This window comes from Saccopteryx bilineata, chromosome 10 (assembly GCF_036850765.1).
Source record: "Saccopteryx bilineata isolate mSacBil1 chromosome 10, mSacBil1_pri_phased_curated, whole genome shotgun sequence".
Lineage (NCBI taxonomy): Eukaryota > Metazoa > Chordata > Mammalia > Chiroptera > Emballonuridae > Saccopteryx > Saccopteryx bilineata.
The window spans coordinates 62,934,457-62,954,185 of NC_089499.1; the positions used below are offsets into that span (position 1 = coordinate 62,934,457).

General features: G+C 38.6%; 1 protein-coding gene across 40 annotated transcripts in view; it reads left to right on the forward strand.

The window, feature by feature from the left end:
- Positions 1 to 19,729, forward strand: part of SLMAP (sarcolemma associated protein) — a 187,399-nt gene that overhangs the window by 82,199 nt on the left and 85,471 nt on the right. For 21 of the 40 annotated variants that reach the window (XM_066245758.1, XM_066245754.1, XM_066245774.1 and 18 more), the window contains exons 3-5: positions 669 to 822; positions 10,988 to 11,060; positions 16,786 to 16,822. In XM_066245758.1, coding sequence (XP_066101855.1) covers positions 669 to 822; positions 10,988 to 11,060; positions 16,786 to 16,822 — 264 coding nt within the window. The remainder of the gene's footprint in view (positions 1 to 668; positions 823 to 10,987; positions 11,061 to 16,785; positions 16,823 to 19,729) is intronic. The other 19 variants (XM_066245759.1, XM_066245757.1, XM_066245775.1 and 16 more) reach the window with 1 other exon arrangement.

The following is a 19,729-nucleotide window of genomic DNA, read 5'->3' on the forward strand; positions in this document are numbered from 1 at the left end:
TTTAATCACTCCAAAAAGAAACCTTATACCCATTAGCTGTCATTCTCAGCAACCCCCCACCCCCACGCCTTGGCATCTCAGCCCCTTGTGATTACTAATATACTAATATATCTCTATGGATTTGCTTATTCTGTATATTTTATGTAAATGGTATTATATAATATATGGTCTTTTGTAACTGAATTCTTTTACTTTACATAATGTTTCAAAGATTCATCCATACTATTCATCCTTACTATTGCCAAATAACATCTTATGGATACCCATTCATCAGTTGATGGATATTCAGGTTGTTCTTTTTAGCTGTTATAAATATTGCTGCTGTGAACATTTTGTACGAGTTTTTGTAAGGACATATGTTTTCAGTTCTCTTGAATATATAGCTTGGAGTGGAATTCCTGTGTCATATGCTAACTTTATGTTTAATATTTTGTCCTTATATATTCTTTTCCAAAATGATTATATTATATTGTCTAGCTAGGTTTTAAATTGCCAATTTCAGTGTTCTAATTTTATATATATTAAGAAGCTCAGCTGAAACAAGCAATTTTAATTGATAGTAGGATAAAGATCCATCTGCGGTAGCTTGCAAAATAAAGTACTTTTTTTATTGTAAGTTTGGAATTATTAATCTTTTGGCTTTTTTCTTTCCAATTTTATTTTTGCAGTTTTATCTTCAAGACACTAAAAGTAGTAATGGTACCTTTATAAACAGCCAGAGATTGAGTCGAGGCTCTGAAGAAAGTCCACCATGTGAAATTCTTTCTGGTGACATTATCCAGTTTGGGGTAGATGTGACGGAGAACACACGGAAAGGTACGGGTATGGATCAATTTTTCCTATTATTTGTCTTTTTAACTTTTTTTTTATTCTATCATTAAATATTAGAAAAATATTTTGTGCTTATAGAAGCAATTTAAATATGGCATTTTATGGAGTGAAAGTTTAAAGTCTTAAATCCTTTATTCTTTTTATAAAATTTTAAAATCTGAAATGTTAATAAGTAATTTATATTCTTCACAGTATGAAAACATAGGGCATGTCTGTGACAGTTAGGAAACAATTGGCTGCAGTGACTCCATACTCAATCAGTAGGAGCTTAAACCATAAGGATATTTATTGTTAACAAGAAGTCTAGATGCCTGACCAGGCAGTGGCGCAGTGGATAGAGCATTGGACTGGGATGCAGAGGACCCCGGTTCAAGGCCCTGAGGTCGCCAGCTTGAGCGCAGGCTCATCTGGTTTGAGCAAAAGCCCACCAGCTTGGACCCAAGGTTGCTGGCTCCAGCAGGGGGTTAGTAGGTCTTCTGAAGGCCCGCGGTCAAGGCATGTATGAGAAAGCAATCAATGAACAACTAAGGTGTTGCAATGTGCAATGAAAAACTAATGATTGATGCTTCTCATCTCTCTTCATTCCTGTCTGTCTGTCCCTGTCTATCCCTCTCTCTGACTCACTCTCTGTCTCTGTAAAAAAAAAAAAAAAAAAAATCAAATGCTTCTTTTTAAAAAAAAAAGTCTAGAGACAGGTAGGTCCAGACTTTGTTCACTTTACTCAGTGATGTTACAAGAAACCAGGTCTTACTGTCCTCCCATGCTGTTATCCTTAATGTGTTGGTTTCTTATGCTTCAGCTTTTTGTCTCATGATCAAAGAGTGATGGCTGCAGCCCCAGGCCTTATTTTCCTCACTAAAGGATGAGGTGGGGACGAAATACCTTCCTGTGTGGCTCTCTTTTTATGTTAAAGAACAGTCTTTCATAGAATCTTCTCATGAGATTTCTCCTTTTGTTTAATTGGCCACATGGTTATTTTACATACATAGCTACCTCTAGCTACAAAGGAGCCAGGGAAGTTACTTGCCTGGCAAAGGTGAGGAGATTCATTATTGACATAGATCGATTATAATTTATCCCTTCCAGTTTTGCATGCATTGTTGCCCAAAACAAAATCAGAGTTCTGAAAGCAGCTAATAGTACCTATCATAGATACAAAATTTCATGTCTCCGTGTTTGAAACTGGAAGTTCTCTAGCTGAATAAATGTAGATTGTCTGTATTTTTAGCATTCTGAAGCTTTCTGGCTATAGCTAGTAACCCTTTATTTATGATCATGAAATTTTATGACTGAGTCATAAAACTAAATGAATAGGAAACAAAAGAGTGCAGTTCCACTATCATAGTATAGTAGGGACATTGGAACCAATTGGCAAGTTTCTTTTCATTTCTCTGAACATACTCTGATCTGGTGACACCCTAAGTTATCAGTCTCTGACATTTTACACAGTATAGGTGAGGATTGTGTGGTGGTGGTGATGCTGGTGTGTGTGTGCATGTGTATATATTTGTACATACTTTCATTGATGTTGCAGGCAAAGTATTATTTTTTCCTGGGTTTTGTTGGCTTCCACAAGGTGTTGGGTTTTGATATTTGAATTTATGTAGTGCCAAAGTTTTAGGAATTTCCATTTATAATTGTAAAATAGAAAGGAAAGTGTGTATTTTGATGCACAATATTTAGTACTTCTTAATAAAAGAACTCAATTTAGCCTGACCAGGCGGTGACGCAGTGGATAGAAAGTCAGACTGGGATACAGAGGACCCAGGTTCGAGACCCCGAGGTCGCCAGTTTGAGCATGGGCTCATCTGGTTTGAGCAAAGCTCACCAGCTTGGACCCAAGGTCACTGGCTCGAGCAAGGGTTTACTTGGTCTGCTGAAGGCCCACGGTCAGGGCACATATGAGAAAGCAATCAGTGAACAACTAAGGTGTCGCAACGAAAAACTGATGATTGATGCTTCTCATCTTTCTCCATTCCTGTCTGTCCTTATCTATTCCTCTCTCTGACTCTCTTTCTGTCTCTGTAAAAAAACAAAAAACAAAAAAAACCCCAAAAAAACAAAACTCGACCCTGGCCGGTCAGCCTGGCGTGCAGAAGTCCCGGGTTCGATTCCCAGCCAGGGCACACAGGAGAAGCGCCCATTTACTTCTCCACCCCTCCCCCTCTTCTTCCTCTCTGTCTCTCTCTTCCCCTCCCGTAGCCAAGGCTCCATTGGAGCAAAGATGGCCCGGGCGCTGGGGATGGCTCCTTGGCCTCTGCCCCAGGTGCTAGAGTGGCTCTGGTCACAACAGAGCAATGCCCCGGAGGGGCAGAGCATCGCCCCCTGGTGGGCAGAGCATCGCCCCTGGTGGGCGTGCCGGATGGATCCCGGTTGGGTGCATGCGGGAGTCTGTCTGACTGTCTCTCCCCGTTTCCAGCTTCAGAAAAAGAAAAAAAAAACAAAACTCAACTCACTCATGGCCATACTGAGAGCAGCTGTAGTGGACACTCTAACATCTGCTGTTGCCACATCATACCTCCTCTGCTACCAAGTTATTCAGAAACATTTATCTGAGCCCCAGGTGTGAGTAACCCACAAATGACAGAAAATTTGATTACACTGTATTTCATTCCAAGGAATTTCTATCTCCTTGGCTTGCTTTTCCCAAAAAGAATTGATAGGTGTTAATTGATAAAAGGATAAGGTAATCAAATACATTTAGGACATCTTAGCTATCCCAAGGTAAGGGGAACTTCCCAGAAATTTTAATATGTTAACATACATGCAGATCTCCAAGGGGGTGACTGCTACAGAATGCGGCTCTTTCCCAACTCCTTCTCACTAACGCTAACCCTATTTTACAATTAAAACAGAATAAAATAGCAAAAAATATTATACAGCTATTAAAATGTATGAACTATATTTGCAATATCAATAGGGATAAATTGCAAACATCTTAAACATATTGCAGAAGGATGTGTGTGGCATGGTACCACTTACAAAAAACATGAATTCATGCAAAACAATACTATATAGTGCTTTTTTTTATTTTTTCAGAGACAGAAAGAGAGTCAGAGAGAGGGATAGACAGGGACAGACAGGAACGGAGAGATGAGAAGCATCAATTATTAGTTTTTCGTTGCTCATTGTGACAACTTAGTTGCTCATTGATTGCTCTCTCATATGTGCCTTGACCGCGGGCCTTCAGCGGACTGAGTAACCCCTTGCTTGAGCCAGCGACCTTGGGTTCAAGCTGGTGAGCTTTTGCTCAAACCAGATGAGCCCAGCTCAAGCTGGCTACCTTGGGGTCTCGAACCTGAGTCCTCGGCATCTAGTTCGACGTTCTATCCACTGCACCACCGCCTGATCAGGCTATATAGTGCTTTTGAATATATTTATAATAAGGATATAAAATTAGATAATTGAAATGATAAAAATTGTGAGGATTTTGAAAGGATTTTTTTCACCAGTGTACATAGTACAAAAAAAAATGGAAGCATAATTTTTAAATTGCCCACATGCGGCTTTAAAAAGAAAAAATTAGGATTATATGAATTTCAGGAATTTCCATAAGATACATTGTTGAGAGAGGAAAGAAATTACTTTTAATAATTATTTTTATAAGTCTCACCAATCTTTATACATCTACATGTATATGTATATGTTTGTATATGATTATATGAACATGGAGGAAAAACATGGAAGATTGCATTAATGTTGAGTCATTAATGTTGAGCCATTAATGTTGAGTCATCCTGGAGAATTTGGTGCAGGGAGAGGGGGAAGAGGGAGTCAAAAGGATGGGGCTAGCCTGACCAGGCAGTGGTGCAGTGGTGCAGTGGATAGAGCGTTGGACTGGGATGCGGAGGACCCAGGGATAAGAAGAAAAATTGCTGGGCATGGGGCCTAGACATAAAAAGCCTCTGATTGTTATTTCAAACAACTAAGTTTAAGAACCCTGATCAATTACATTTCTGACAACTGTTTTATATGCTTTCCCTTATCCTCAAGCCCCAAGTGTCGCTTCTTGCTCTGCTGCTGTAAATCTGTTCATGCTTGCTCTATACCTGTATTTCCAGCTCCTTGCTTGTTGTTTTTTCTTGAATGTCCTGCTGTCACCTTATAATTACTCTTTACAAAGCTTAATTTCCTCTTCAAACTAGAGCATTCTACTGACTTGTCTATTTCTTTTCTTATTCCATTATTCTCCCAAACATTCCAGCTCAGCTTCCTGGTATCTTTTCTGAATCCTCTTTCTTAACTCCAGCAGTTGTCATTATACCATTTGCCTTTTTTCCTGCTACTACTTGTCTTTCTTGTTGCCAACCTAGAGTGTTACATTTGCTGTCCCTTCCAGACATCATTCTTCTCTTACAGATTTATTTATGTCATTCTCCTGCTTTTTTACAAGCCTTAGTGAGGCCGTGGCCAGGTTAAGTGTCGTCCGGATATGCTGAGGTTTGTGAGTTTATTTCCTGGTCAGGGCACATACAAGAAAGAATCAACCAATGAATGCGTAAGTAAGTGGAACAACATATTGATCTCTCTTTCTCTCTAAAATCAATAAATAAAAATTTAAAAAGAAGCCTTAGTGACTGTGCCATATTGCAGAATAAAGTCTGAAATGCTTAACTGTACACTTGAGGCCCTCAAAAATATGAATTCAAGACCCTGGCTGATTGGCTTAGTTGTAGAGTGTCAGTCCGGCATGTGGAAGTTCTGTATTCAATTCCCAGTCAGGGCACACAGGAGAAGTGACCATCTGCTTTACCACCCCTCTCCCCAATCTTTCTCTCTCTCTTCCCCTCCCACAGCCCCAGGCGCTGAGGATGGCTCCATGGCCTCACCTCATGTGCTAAAATAACTCAGTTGCCAAGCAACAGAGCAGTGGGCCAGATGGGCAGAGCATCACCTGGTACGGGGCTTACTGGGTGGATACTGGTTGGGGTGCATGTGGGAGTCTGTCTTTGCCTCCCCATCTCTCACTTATTTTAAAAAAATGTGGATTAAATTTAACCTTTTGATTTTATTTCCCATTACTTCACTTATAAATGTTAAGCTATTAAACTAGATTATTTAGAGTTTGCCAAAGATGTGATCTAAGTTACTTTAGCCTCTTTGACTTTAGTTTCTTCATCTGTAAAATAGAACATAAAACTAACTATTTGCATGGTTTGTCATAAGTAGCAGACATCCCCAAACTATGGCCCGCGGGCTGCATGTGGCCCCCTGAGGCCATTTATCTGGCCCCCCCCCGCCGCACTTCCAGAAGGGGCACCTCTTTCATTGGTGGTCAGTGAGAGGAGCACTGTATGTGGCGGCCCTCCAACCATCTGAGGGACAGTGAACTGGCCCCTTGTGTAAAAAGTTTGGGGACCCCTAAATAGTGTGCTTAGCATGAGGGCTGCCACCTAGAGGGCCTTGAAATACATTCTTCACCTCTTATCTTTGCCTTCTTTCCTTAGCTTTGTATTTTTTCATGCCCTTCACTTTTTCTGTTTCTTTGCTCATACCATTTTCTCTGCCTTTTCTTCCATTTCCAACTTTTGCAATTCTATTCTTTTTTTTTTTACCCTTTTCATAAATCCTTCCCCTGCTCTTGTCCATTCCAAGTTCTTATAGTGTTTTGTACCTCTTGTAGCATTTCTGAAAATTTCTTCCTTTGTTATGTTAAGTATTTCTAGTTCTCTCTATAAACTAAATTGAAATATCAAGAACAAAGACTTAGTCGTAATCATCTTGGTTTTTTCCATCATTCTCAACTGCTTTCTAGCTAGCAGTTTTCAGTGAACATTGAACAAACAGGTAAAACCAAAGAACCACCATCCCTTGTGGGTGAACTGAAAAATAAGCCAAGGAGTTAGTATCATTCCACAGTATAGCTAGTGCTTGACTTACGACCACGATTGGTTCTGACAGGCCAGTCATAACACGATTTGGTCGTAAGTTGAGTAGGCTATATGTACAGTACTGTGAAATGATGTTATAAAAGTCTTATGTTATCATAATTTTCTTTCATTATTGTTATGTATCATAATCTTCTTTGTTCATTTTATGCCATTTGTATCATCTCTACACCATTTTGTTTCTTATTTTTACATTCATCAGATTTAAGTAAAACACTGCATTACCAGTACAATTGGTTTAAATATTTGCAAAGACAATTTCCTCTTGGTAGACATCTTGGGAGGGGTTTGATGAAAAATATCCAAGACACAAAACACAAATTGCTATACTGAGTCTGGGATAACAGTTGAAATGGTACAAGAGTTGAATGGTAGTGCTGCCGGAAGCTGGTCTGCACTGTCGGGCAACGCTTGCGATGCCAGACACGGAGCATTTGTGTCTAGCAATTGTGGTCGTAAAGTCGAATGGTCGTTAAGTTGCATAGGTCGTAAGTCGATCAATATTTGTATGCAAGAGAATGTTGAATGAATTTACATATCTAGAGAAAGAATTCCTCCCACCAAATTATTAGGTAGAAACAGGATTCCTGGTAGAGATAGTAGCTGTTTCTGAATATAAGGCAGGAAATATACAAATTGAGCCTGGAAGATTTATTATATTAGAAAGAAATGAAGCCGTCTAAAATTGCTATGTTTCTGTTGCAAGGACTCAGGAATAAATGGGTGTTCTGACTCATCAAAGATGGGACAATTTGAGCATCAAATAATAATAACAGCAGTGGATTGAAATGTATCAGATTTATTTAAATCCACAAATGCATAGTGATTCTAAAAAGAAAAGAGAAAGATTTGGGACATAGGTAAAAGTGAAATGGTTACCCATGTTAGAGGAGAAGGGGAAGGAGAGTAAACAGGGACAAATCTATGTTGATTTGACTTTGGGTGATGGGCACACAATTCAATCAATAGTTCAAATAGACATATTCACCTGAAACCTGTATACTCTTATCGATCAGTGTCATCCCATTAAATTTTATTTCAAAATAAAAATTAGAAAAGATTTAATCATTTTGAAAACAGGTAAACAAAGAGAAAGACTAAAGCATTTTATGCGACCTTTCCTATAGGAACTACACCTGAGAGAAAGTTTTTATAACTGAACTCAGCTCAGAAATGAAGACAGAATGATACAAGATCCATTCAAAAATACTTTTTTTAGAATTGGGTACTTGCCTATTCAATTAACTTTCCCTGTTTCTTTGCTAACTAGGGAGGGAGGAAGTATTTGAATTAGGAACTTTATTAAGCAAAAATTCAGAAGTGAAAGTTTGATAACTCTTTTATCTTAGATTGCAGTCAAAAGGAGATAAAGCAAATAATCCCCATCTTGGGGGAATTGTACTTCCTAGTATAACCAGTCATTTCAAGAAATCCTTCAAATTCAAGCCTGACCAGACGGTGGTGCAGTGGATAGAGCGTCGGACTGGGATGCGGAGGACCCAGGTTCGAGACCCCGAGGTCACCAGCTTGAGTGCGGGCTCATCTGGTTTGAGCAAAAAGCTCACCAGTTTGGACCCAAGGTCACTGGCTTGAGCAAGGGGTTACTTGTTCTGCTGTAGCCCCACGGTCAAGGCACATATGAGAAAGCAATCAATGAACAACTAAAGTGCCACAATGAAGAACTGATGATTGATGCTTCTCATCTCTCTCCTTTCCTATCTGTCTGTCCCTATCTATCCCTTTCTCTAACTCTTTCTCTGTCTCTGTAAAAAAAGAAAAAAGAAAAAAAATCTTTCAAACTCAAGTAGATTGTATTGACCTTACTACACAATGCAGAAAGGAAGACAGATCCAGACTGCAATATACTTAAGAAGTTTTAGTTTCCTAGTCTAGGGCCTTAAACAGCTTTTAAACTTATCATAATGAACATGGTTCCTTTAAGTTGTGTTCATGTGAAGAGGCAATAGAAAAGGCTGGCTCAAAAGCAAAATAAATAATCTGTAAGATAATAAATAAAAATTTCATATAAATGGCAGTCAATTCTTTTTTTCTGCAACTCATGAATCTTAATTCTGATTTTCAGTCTCATAACTATGGTGGGTGATTGCAGATTTTTCTTCTGCAGATACCATTTCCCCTATTCAGACACTCCTGTTCTTCATGTTTAAACATGTCTGAATTTTGCATGTAGCTTATAATGCGTGTGTATATTTAATATGGCAGTGTACCTACAGCCTCCTTACCCTGCCAGAGAAACTTTTAAATTGTGTTTAGTAATCAGTTTCCTATTTGATTCTTAGAAATACAGTAATAGTGCTCTGGGTGAATTTTGAGAACAAAGTTTATTTTTAAAGTATTTTATAGAATACTGTACAGCAGCATTTTCCAAAGTAGAAGGTGGGGCAAAAGTAGGTTTTTTACAGTTGTTTGTATGGAAAATAATGCATGTTAAAGAAGTAACTAATGTTTCTGTGCATCTAGTTATCACAAAAATCTTTTCAAAGGCAGGGTTGGCTAGACTACATTCTCAGCCTAATCAGATGTGGTCTTGAATGCCTTAAGCAGTGTGGCAACTCTGTATTGCCCAGTCAGTGTTAGCCCTTGTTCATCTCACAGTTTGTACATAGTTCAGTTACTGGGTTTCCTGGTGCTATATCTGAATAACAGAAATCCTCACAGTTTGTTTAGCACTGTAACTCGTTACATTTATTTAAGATTTTTTTTTTAATTTATTGATTGATTTTAAAGAGGAAGAGAGAAAAAAGAGAAACACCAATTTGTTGTTCCACTTATGTATTCATTGGTTGATTCTTCTTCTTCTTATTTAGAAATTAAAGTTAATGGGGTGACAGTGATCAATAAGAGTACATAGGTTTCAGGTAAACATCTCTATAGCATTTGAACTGTTGATTGTGTTGTGTGCCCATCACCCAAAGTCAAATCATTTTCCGTCACTGTATATTTGTCCCTCTTTACTCCCTTTCCCCAGATCCCCTTCCTCTTGTAACCACTTCACTTTTATCTGTGTCCATGAGTCTTATATCCCACCTATGTGGGTAATATATTTGTCTCTCTTTATTTCCCTCCTCGCTGTCCCCCTCCCCTTGGTAACCACTTCACTTTTGTCTATGTCTATGAGTCATTGGTTGATTCTTATATCTGCCTTGACCAGGTATCTATCCCACCACTTTGGCATATTAGATCGATGCTCTTACCAGCTGAGCTATGTGGGAAGGGCTAACTATGCCTATTAAAAAAAAAACTTTATTTTTAATTTAAATGTATTGGTAAACTATCAGTCTTGCTGGATCTTCTTGTATTGTGCTCCTGTATTAATTATAGCCTGTATATAGTAAATTTCTGGGGGAACCAGAGAGCTGCAATAAATCCATCTCTTTCCTTTCATCTACCAAAGCTTGCAAGTGGAGATGAACCCTGCCATTCTCTAAGTGAGAGGCAGGCAGCTTCTCCCCTGAGTAATGGAAGCTGTAAAATATTAACCAGACATGTTCTTTGACATATTCAATAAGCATTTATTAAATGCATGCTTTGTACCAGAAGCAACCAATCCTTGCTGCCCTCAAAGAGTCGAATCTAATTTTTGAGACATTGGTTGTGTAAATGATAAATATTCAAAATGCAGTGTGCTTAGTGTTATAATGAGTAGACATAGGAGGCTCTGGGGACACTTAACACTGAGGTTTGGTGAAGGAACTATAAAGTCTGAACCTAGAGAATAAGTAGCTCCACTTCATAGTGGAGAGTTGTAGAAACAATTTCACTTGTCTGAGGACTTGGTTTTCTCACTCATAAAATGAGGAATCGAAAGGCATATTTCAAGCTGTATAATGCAGAACTTTAGAGTTTTATGAGAGATGATAAGATTATAAATTGGGAACAGGTGAATTAGGAATAGAGCTAAATTTTAAACTGGGGAATAGTTGGACTTAGGTTTGATGCCAGCAAATAGGGGAGAAAGTGTATCCCCCCCATTGTACTTCTATATATTCAGCTGACTTTTTATTGGCTTGTTATAGCTTTGGAGTCCAGGATACTTTTCAAACCATAATTCTGCCTATAATTATTATTTGTAATGGATAGAGATGAGTTTCTCCAGGGAATGAATATTGCCATTAAACCACCAGATTTATTTTCTTTTCCCAAAGTTATTACACATAAGAATAAAATAATGTTTACATATGATAGGTATGAATATTTATATTTTTAAACAATTATTTTATCCATCTTAATTTGTTTATTTTAACCAGTTACCCATGGGTGTATTGTTTCCACAATAAAACTTTTTCTACCAGATGGTATGGAAGCCCGACTCCGCTCAGAGTAAGTATAATTCAGTGCTATGAAGTTTTTGTATTAATTACCTTGCTTACTAATATTCTAGATGATGTACTGCTAATACTTCAGGATTATTCTAACAATGTTAGAAAATTTATGTAGTACTTTGGAATATGCATGTCAGTTTGTTTTTTTTTTATATTAGTTGTAATTCTACTAAGTAATAATGGAGGCACGGGTTATTTTGTTTTCAGATTATCTTTGCAGTTTATATTTTAATGGGTAATTAGTTGTTTTCCAAGTATTTATTCACAAGTGAGTGGTGAGTGATAACTATATTCATTTTGATCTGCATTTAATATATGACGTCTTAGACTAGATTGCCTCTGAAGCTAATGCCAGTGTCACAATCTTATGGAACCTTGAAGATGTTGATATAGTTAGTAGCCCATTTTAGTGGGAATTTTTGGAGGGATTTTTTTTCTTTTCTTTATAGCCATATAAAAATGATTAATTGGTGCTCATACACACACAAAAATGTTGGCTCTATGACAAACATTGTTAAGAAAATTAGAAAGCAAGCCACAGAGAGGAGAATATATTCACATTACACTTTTTTTTTTTTTTCTGATGTTGGAAACGGGGAGGCAGTCAGACAGATTCCCACATGCGCCCGACCAGGATCCACCTGGCATGCCCACCAGGGGGTGATGCTCTGCCCATCTGGGGCGTTGCTCTGTTGCAACCAGAGCCATTCTAGCGCCTGAGGCAGAGGCCATAGAGCCATCCTCAGCGCCCAGGCCAACTTTGCTTCTTGGCTGCGGGAGGGGAAGAGAGAGACAGAGAGGAAGGAGAGGGGGAGGGGTGGAGGGGTGGAGAAGCAGATGGGCGCTTCTCCTGTGTGCCCTGGCCAGGAATCGAACCCGGGACTCCTGCATGCCAGGCCGACGCTCTACCACTGAGCCAATCGGCCAGGGCCCACATTACACATTTTTGACAGAAGAACATCTCCAATACTTAAAACTGTCAGACTTCGGTAAAATCCAGGTATGAAGTGGTACCTCATTGAGGTTTTGATTTGCATTTTCCCAATGACTAATGATATGTATCTTTTTGTGTGCTCATTATATATTTTTATATCTTCTTTTATAAAGTATCTGCCCATGTTTATTAGATTGCTGTTTATCTTACTATTAATAAGGTGCAAAATTCTTTCCTTGGACAGATTTTTCAATGCTGTAATTTTTTTCTGAAGAACACTTAGAGAAGGACAAACTTAAAAGTGAAAAATTAGTCAAAATCTAGTGTTAATATGTAAACATAAGTACATTTTAATTTGTACCTTTCACAGATTATCATTATGAAGTGTTGGAGGAAGCTAAATAGTCTTCAAACTTTAGTATTTTTTTATTTGGGAGGAGAACCTTGAGTATGCTAGAAGCTTGTTTCTCTAACATAATTTCTGTTTTTGAAAGCAGAGAGATCTGAGGATAGGAGGTTGAGAGAAGCAAGTTGTAGGCAAAGTAGATAGAGTAGTGAGTAAGAAAGAGAGGGAGTAAGAAAGCAGAGAGAGGCCTTCATTACTATGAGAGTCTGTATTTGTTAGAATTATATATGTATTATGCCTCAGTTAGAAGCTACTAATTTTATTTTTAGTCTTAAATAACTTTTAGTTTCATGGATATCTGAAGCAAATCAGACATTTAAAAACGTAAATGTTGCCTGACCTGTGGTGGCGCAGTGGATAAAGTGTCAACCTGGAAATGCTGAGGTCGCCGGTTCAAAACCCTGGGCTTGCCTGGTCAAGGCACATATGGGAGTTGATGCTTCCAGCTCCTCCCCCCTGTCTCTCTCTCCTCTTTCTCTCCTCTCTAAAATGAATAAATAAAATAAAAAAATAATTATAAAAAAAAAAAACAAAAAACGTAAATGTAAAACATTAATGTTTCCTATTCTAAATTATAGCTTAATTAAAAAACTTTGGGGAACTTTGGTGACTCCCCTTTTATAAGTCAAGATTTAAAAATAAGAGTTACTGTTAATTAGCTAATGAAGTATGGCTTCTTAGAGACCTTGGTGTTTGTATTTGATAGTAAGATTTTTCTTTCATTTAGTCAAAAGCTTTGAACAATTACATAAAGGGTCATCTGTGTTCTCAGGTTTCACCTAGTAGGGCATGTGAAGCTTTTCAAACTGTGTCTCAGAATTGTGTCCCTACCCTTCTTGTTTCCCCAGTGCTTTTCATTTTTGCCCATTTCCTTCTCATTGTTTGGTTTTCCTTATGTGGTTAAATATTAGCATCATTTAAAATTTACTGCCAATTTTATTGAACATAATCTAGCTGACTTTCTGGACAAGATGGATTTTGAACAGGCAAGTCTCTAGAGGTGGAGGATGATTAGAATGGTCTTTAGAGGTGGATAGTCCAGTTCAAGGCCTGACTCCACCCGTTCTGTGACTTGATCAGGCCATCCTTTCCTCATTTGAAAATTAAGACAATAAAGTACCTGTTTAACAGGAATTGTATGAAGAGGATTAAGCAAGACTGTATACTTAAAGAGCTTGTCATATAATAACTGGCATCAAGATAAGTACATGATGTTTCTGTTAATTGTAATCTAATATTTTTTAGCAATCAAGATGTTTTTAGGTATGCTGGAATACTTAGGGTTTAGAGTACATTGTATATATAGCATTTAATGTTTTCAGGTCTTCAGTAAATAGTTCTCAAAAAGTTACTTCTTTTTCTTGCTTGATTTTTATTTTACAAATCTGTTTTAAATAGTAAGAAACAAGTCCCACCACCCTAACACAATAATTTTCATTTTCTACCTTTCTTGTTTTGTGTGAACTTTTTTCATAATTCAAGTAGAATACACCCATATCCAAAATAGTTTTTAATTTTTTTTTAAATTTTATTTATTTATTTTTTACAGAGACAGTGAGTCAGAGACAGGGATAGACAGGGACAGACAGACAGAAATGGAGGGAGATGAGAAGCATCAATCATTAGTTTTTCAGTTGCGCGTTGTAATACCTGAGTTGTTCATTGATTGCTTTCTCATATGTGCCTTGACCGCAGGCCTTCAGCAGACCGAGTAACCCCTTCCTGGAGCCAGTGACCTTGGGTTCAAGCTGGTGGGCTTTTGCTCAAACCAGATGAGCCTGCGCTCAAGCTGGTGACCTCGGGGTCTCAAACCTGGGTCCTCTGCATCCCAGTCCGATGCTCTATCCAGTGCGCCACCACCTGGTCAGGCCCAAAATAGTTTTTATAAAATACAATTATATATCACTTATAAAATGTTTTTGGTGGGTATTTATCTTTCTGTTTGTTAATAGTTTCATGAGAACAGAAACATTTGTACTTGGGTCACTAAGAAAACTGGATTTAAAAACCCTTCATTAATACCACTTGTTTCTATTTAGAGTTTTTAAAGTCCATTTCCCTATATGTGCATACTTGCACATAAAAGAATATATACCTGCCTAACCGGTTGTGGCTCAGTGAATATAGTGTTAACTGGGATGTTGAAGACCCAGGTTCAAAACCCCGAGGTTGCCAGCTTGTGCTCAGGCTCACCGGTTTGAGCATGGGGTCACCAACTTGAGCATGGGATCATTGATTTAATCCCATGGTCTTTGGCTTAAAGCCCAAGGTTGCTGGATTGAGCAAGTAGTCACTGGCTTGACTGGAAAGTATGGTCAAGGCACATATGAGAAGCAATCAATGAACAACTAAAGTGCTGCAACTATAAGCTGATGCTTCACATTTCTCTCCATTCCTATCTCTCTCAGTGTGTCTGTCTGTCTCTCTCAAAAAAAAAGAAAAAAAAAGATGTGGGGTATATACCCAAAATGATCTCTGGATGCCAGCAGTGGGTAATTTTTATTTATTTCCTTATGCTTCACACACATTTTTCCATAATCAATATGCATTACCTATATAGTCAGGAAAAAGAAACTTATGTTTTAAAATGTCTGTTCTGTTTTTGGTTTTTTTTTTGTATTTTTCTGAAGTTAGAAGTAGGGAGGCAGTCAGACTCCCGCAAGCACCTGACCGGGATCCACCCGGCATGCCCACCAGGGGGCGATGCTCTGCCCATCTAGGGCGTTGACCTGTTGAGGCTGGAGCCATTCTAGCGCCTGAGGTGGTGTCCATGAAGCCATCCTCAGCGCCCAGGCCAACTTTGCTCCAATGAAGCCTTGGCCGCGGGAGAGGAAGAGAGATAGAGAGGAGGGAGAGGAGGAAAGGTAGAGAAGCAGATGGGCTCCTCTCCTGTGTGCCCTGGCCGGGAATCGAACCCAGAACTCCCATACACCAGGCCGACGCTCTACCGCTGAGCCAACCAGCCAGGACTGTCTGTTCTGTTTTTAAATCTTCATTAGGCACCAGCTTTGTTAGTGCCTTCTGATAGGTTCCGATACTAAGGCAAATTGGTTACAGTGCTAGGGAGCACAGACATGACATCAAAGAAGGATTATAAGGTCTCAGTTGGAGTCTGTATAGAATATCAAATGTTCAGAAGAGAACTTTTTGCTGGTACTTAATATTCCCCTTTGTTCAGCATTTTAGTGTATTTGTGATTAATTGAATTGAAACAGTTCTTAGGATGTTTGCACTTAGTACAATGAGATCAGAATTGTCATTTCTGTTTTTAAGTCCTGACAGATCAGTTTCTCAGGAATTTACACATGATTAACCCATTAAATCTAGGAATTTTACCCAGTTGACTTGCAAGCTAACCATCACCAGAGTGACCTCTAGGATATGGAGTGATTAGCAACTGGTAGGGGACATGGGTGGCATCATCCTTACTCTTTGATCCCTCTACTCATACAGGACACTGTAAGATAGGAACCCTGGCTTCTTTAGCTGCTGTGTCTCATGGGAGTAGTGGTGTAGTGATCAAGTGTTACTGTGTCCTAGGTACTGATATTAGCACATTTAATACTCAAAATAATCCCAGGGAGTTGGTTTTATAATTAATACCATTGTACGGATGAGGAAACTAAAACCTATAAATTTGCCCATGATTACACAGCTGATAAGTAGTTGCCCAGGATTACACAGCTGGTAAGTAGAACCATAATTTGGGCTCCGTCAGTATAACTTCTGAGTTTATATGTTTAACTGTTTACACTATACTGCCTATCAGTAGTACTTTATAAGGTCAAAAGACAACAGTACCAATTGATACTGTCTGTTTACTGTTTAGTTTTAAAGGGATACACATAAGCTTTCAGTTGTCAATTGTATGAGGGGGCTGATGGATAAAGAAGAGTAGTACTACTGTTCTGATTAGCTAAAGTTGTTCTCCACTAGAACAAGCTTCCAAATTATAGCTTTCTTTTCAGTAATACTTTGCTTTTTAAGACTTTCTGTATAGGAATATTTAATTTGAAAAGAACTTAATTTATATATTCTGCAATTGCAAATGGACAATTTAAGGGGTGCTTCTTTTCTGTAAAGAAGTTCTTATGACCAAGGAATTAATCATAACCCTAATTAAGTAGAAGATCCTTACAGGGCATTTAATGCGTTTTGGATTTTGAATTAGTGTTTAGAAATATATTTGTGTGAAAAGGAGGTTTACGTATTATCTTGTTTTCTAAGAATTCTATACATTTAAGAAGGATTAAAAAATAATTATTTTAATCATATGAAGATAATTATATATCGACTTTGGGGGTTAAGATACTCTGCTACTGTCATACTCTGTTTCCTCTATTGTCCGGAAATGAGATAAAAATTCTAAATTTTACTTTTCAGTGTCATCCATGCTCCATTACCAAGTCCTGTTGACAAAGTAAGTTGCTAATGATTATTTTTTCCAAACTGACTCAGCTGTATTGCTTTGAAAAATGTTTCTATTTGTTTTTAATATGTTTTGCCTAGGAGCTTTTTCTTTTTTGTAACAAATTGATAGCCTTAATATAGCTATATAGTTACTATAGTCTTCTGATCTTTAATATCTGGAAATTTTAGAATGGATGTTTCTTAGGAAAAAGCTTTTGTTATTTCAAGTAAATAGCTGTATAGACTACAATACTTGTTTTGTGCTTAGCCTGAGGTAAGAAGTGTTAATTACTGCTCTTTGTTCTGGAATACAGTTCTGTCTAGAAATATTTATTGAATTTTTCTGCCTGGAGAGTTCACGTAACATATACCTTATACATGGGAATAATACAAAAATATGGGCTTATAACAATTACTCTTTTATTATCCTTAAAGATCTGTTTCAGCCTGATTTGCCCCAAAACTTTGCAATAATTACTTATTAGAAAATATTTTTTCTTTTGTCCAACAGTAATGGTGCCTTAAACTGTAGATATCATTGTTAAATGATGAGAAAAAAGATCCAAGCATCTTCTGTATCTTTTGACATAACTAAACTACTGGGGAAAATATTTTACTTTTTCTTTTCTTCTTCCATTTGGGTAAAGAATGAAAGCCTACTTGAAACTTAAGCTGTTAGATTCCTTTTTTCTAAAATCTTAATCTTCAGCAATACCAAGAATTATTATAGAAGTAAATGATAGCCTTGTTGATTTAGGACTAACTTTAAAAAATAATGCCACCTCTCTGTCTTATATTAGCATATGAATAAAAGTATACTTTCTGATCTTAATAAAGAATGATTTTATTAATGATCATCAGTAACTTAGTAATGATGTGATCATGAATAAGTTAAGATATAAGGCTTGGGAATGTTGAAGATTTGGGGAAATCTTACAGCAACCTATTAGTGCCCTTCTTTTGTTTGTTGTTTGGAATCATGTCATGGTTTTATATTTCAAACTTGGGAGAAACCCCTCCTAGGAGATAATGTGTTCTTATATGCTTGAATTCTAAGCATTTGAATATGATTTGTAATATTTAACCACCGTTATTTTTCATCTTTTTCTTCTTAAAACCTACTTATAGTTTAAAGGGGGAGGAGGAACTACCTGCTTACAAAAATTAGAGGATATTTTATAGTTTCCTATTCATTTTGAAATATCCCCTAATTTTTGTGAGTAGTATATTTTCATTGCTTCTGGCCATTGGATTCAGTGTTACATTTCATTGTCCTCTGGTCGTTGGATTCGGTGTTATATTTCATTGTCCTGTCTCTCCACATAATCGTACATACAAAATTTTGAAGGTGGCTACTTCTGGAACACTCTCCTCCCAGGAGAATGCCTGTGCCTTTTCCTTCTCCTTCTTCCTCCTCCACAGGCTTGCATCTCCTAAACTCTTATGGGATCCCTTGAGGCTTGCTACTGGGGAAGCAGTGGACAGAGGCAGCTCATCCTGGGCTAAACCTCTGAACTTGTCTCCAAGGCTCTTATTCTCTGGCTTCTCAGTGAGCCAAAGCAGTCCTGCCTAGGCTCTCTGTTGTTGCTTCTTCTATCCAAAGCCCTTGTTTCACTGTCTCCAGGTTTAATAAATGTAACCTCAAGATCAAAAAAGAAAAAAGAAAGAAAGATGGCCACTTCTAAATGAATTGTGACTGATTGAAAGGGGGGAAATGTCAATTGATTGATTAGGAGTTATTATTTCTGGATTAAGAAAAGGCTATAGGCCCTGGCCGGTTGGCTCAGCGGTAGAGCGTCGGCCTGGTGTGCGAGGGACCCGGGTTCGATTCCCGGCCAGGGCACATAGGAGAGGCGCTTATTTGCTTCTCCACCCCGCCCCCCTCCTTCCTCCCTGTCTCTCTCTTCCCCTCCCCGCAGCCAAGGCTCCATTGGAGCAAAGATGGCCTGGGCGCTGGGGATGGCTCCTTGACCTCTGCCCCAGGTGCTAGAGTGGCTCTGGTCGTGGCAGAGCAACACCCCGGAGGGGCAGAGCATCGCCCCCTGGTGGGCAGAGCGTCGCCCCTGGTGGGAGTGCAGGGTGGATCCCAGTCGGGCGCATGCGGGAGTCTGTCTGACTGTCTCTCCCCGTTTCCAGCTTCAGAAAAATACAAAAAAAAAAAAGAAAGAAAGAAAGAAAAGGCTATATACCTGTTAGATTGACTGCTATTAACAAGACAGGTAATAAAAAGTGTTGGAGAGGTTGTGGAGTAAAAGAACGCTCATTCATTGCTGGTGGGACTGTAAACTGATCCAGCCATTATGGAAGACAGTATGGTGTTTCCTCAAAAAATTAAGAATAGAGCTACCATATGACCCAGATACCCTACTGGGTATCTACCCCCAAAATGCAACAACATTGCTATGCAAAGACATATGCACCCCCATGTTCATCTCAGCATTATTTACAGTGGCCAGAAGACATGAAAACAACCAGAGTGTCCCTTGATAGAGGATTCGATAAAGATGGGATACATACATACAATGGAATACCATTCAGCCATAGGAAATGATGACATATTGCCATTTATAGCAACATGGATGAATCTTGAGAACATTATACTAAGTGAAATAAGTAAATCAGAAAAAACTAAGAACTATATGATCTCACAGGTCGGGGGAAAGGGTGTAAAGAGGAAAAAATATGGCCCTGGCCGGTTGGCTCAGTGGTAGAGCGTCAGCCTGGCGTGCAGGAGTCCCGGGTTCGATTCCCGGCCAGGGCACACAGGAGAAGCGCCCATCTGCTTCTCCACCTTCCCCTCCTTCCTCTCTGTCTCTCTCTTCCCCTCCCGCAGCTGAGGCTCCATTGGAGCAGAAAGATGGTCTGGGCACTGGGGATGGCTCCTTGGCCTCTGCCCCAGGCGCTAGAGTGGCTCTGG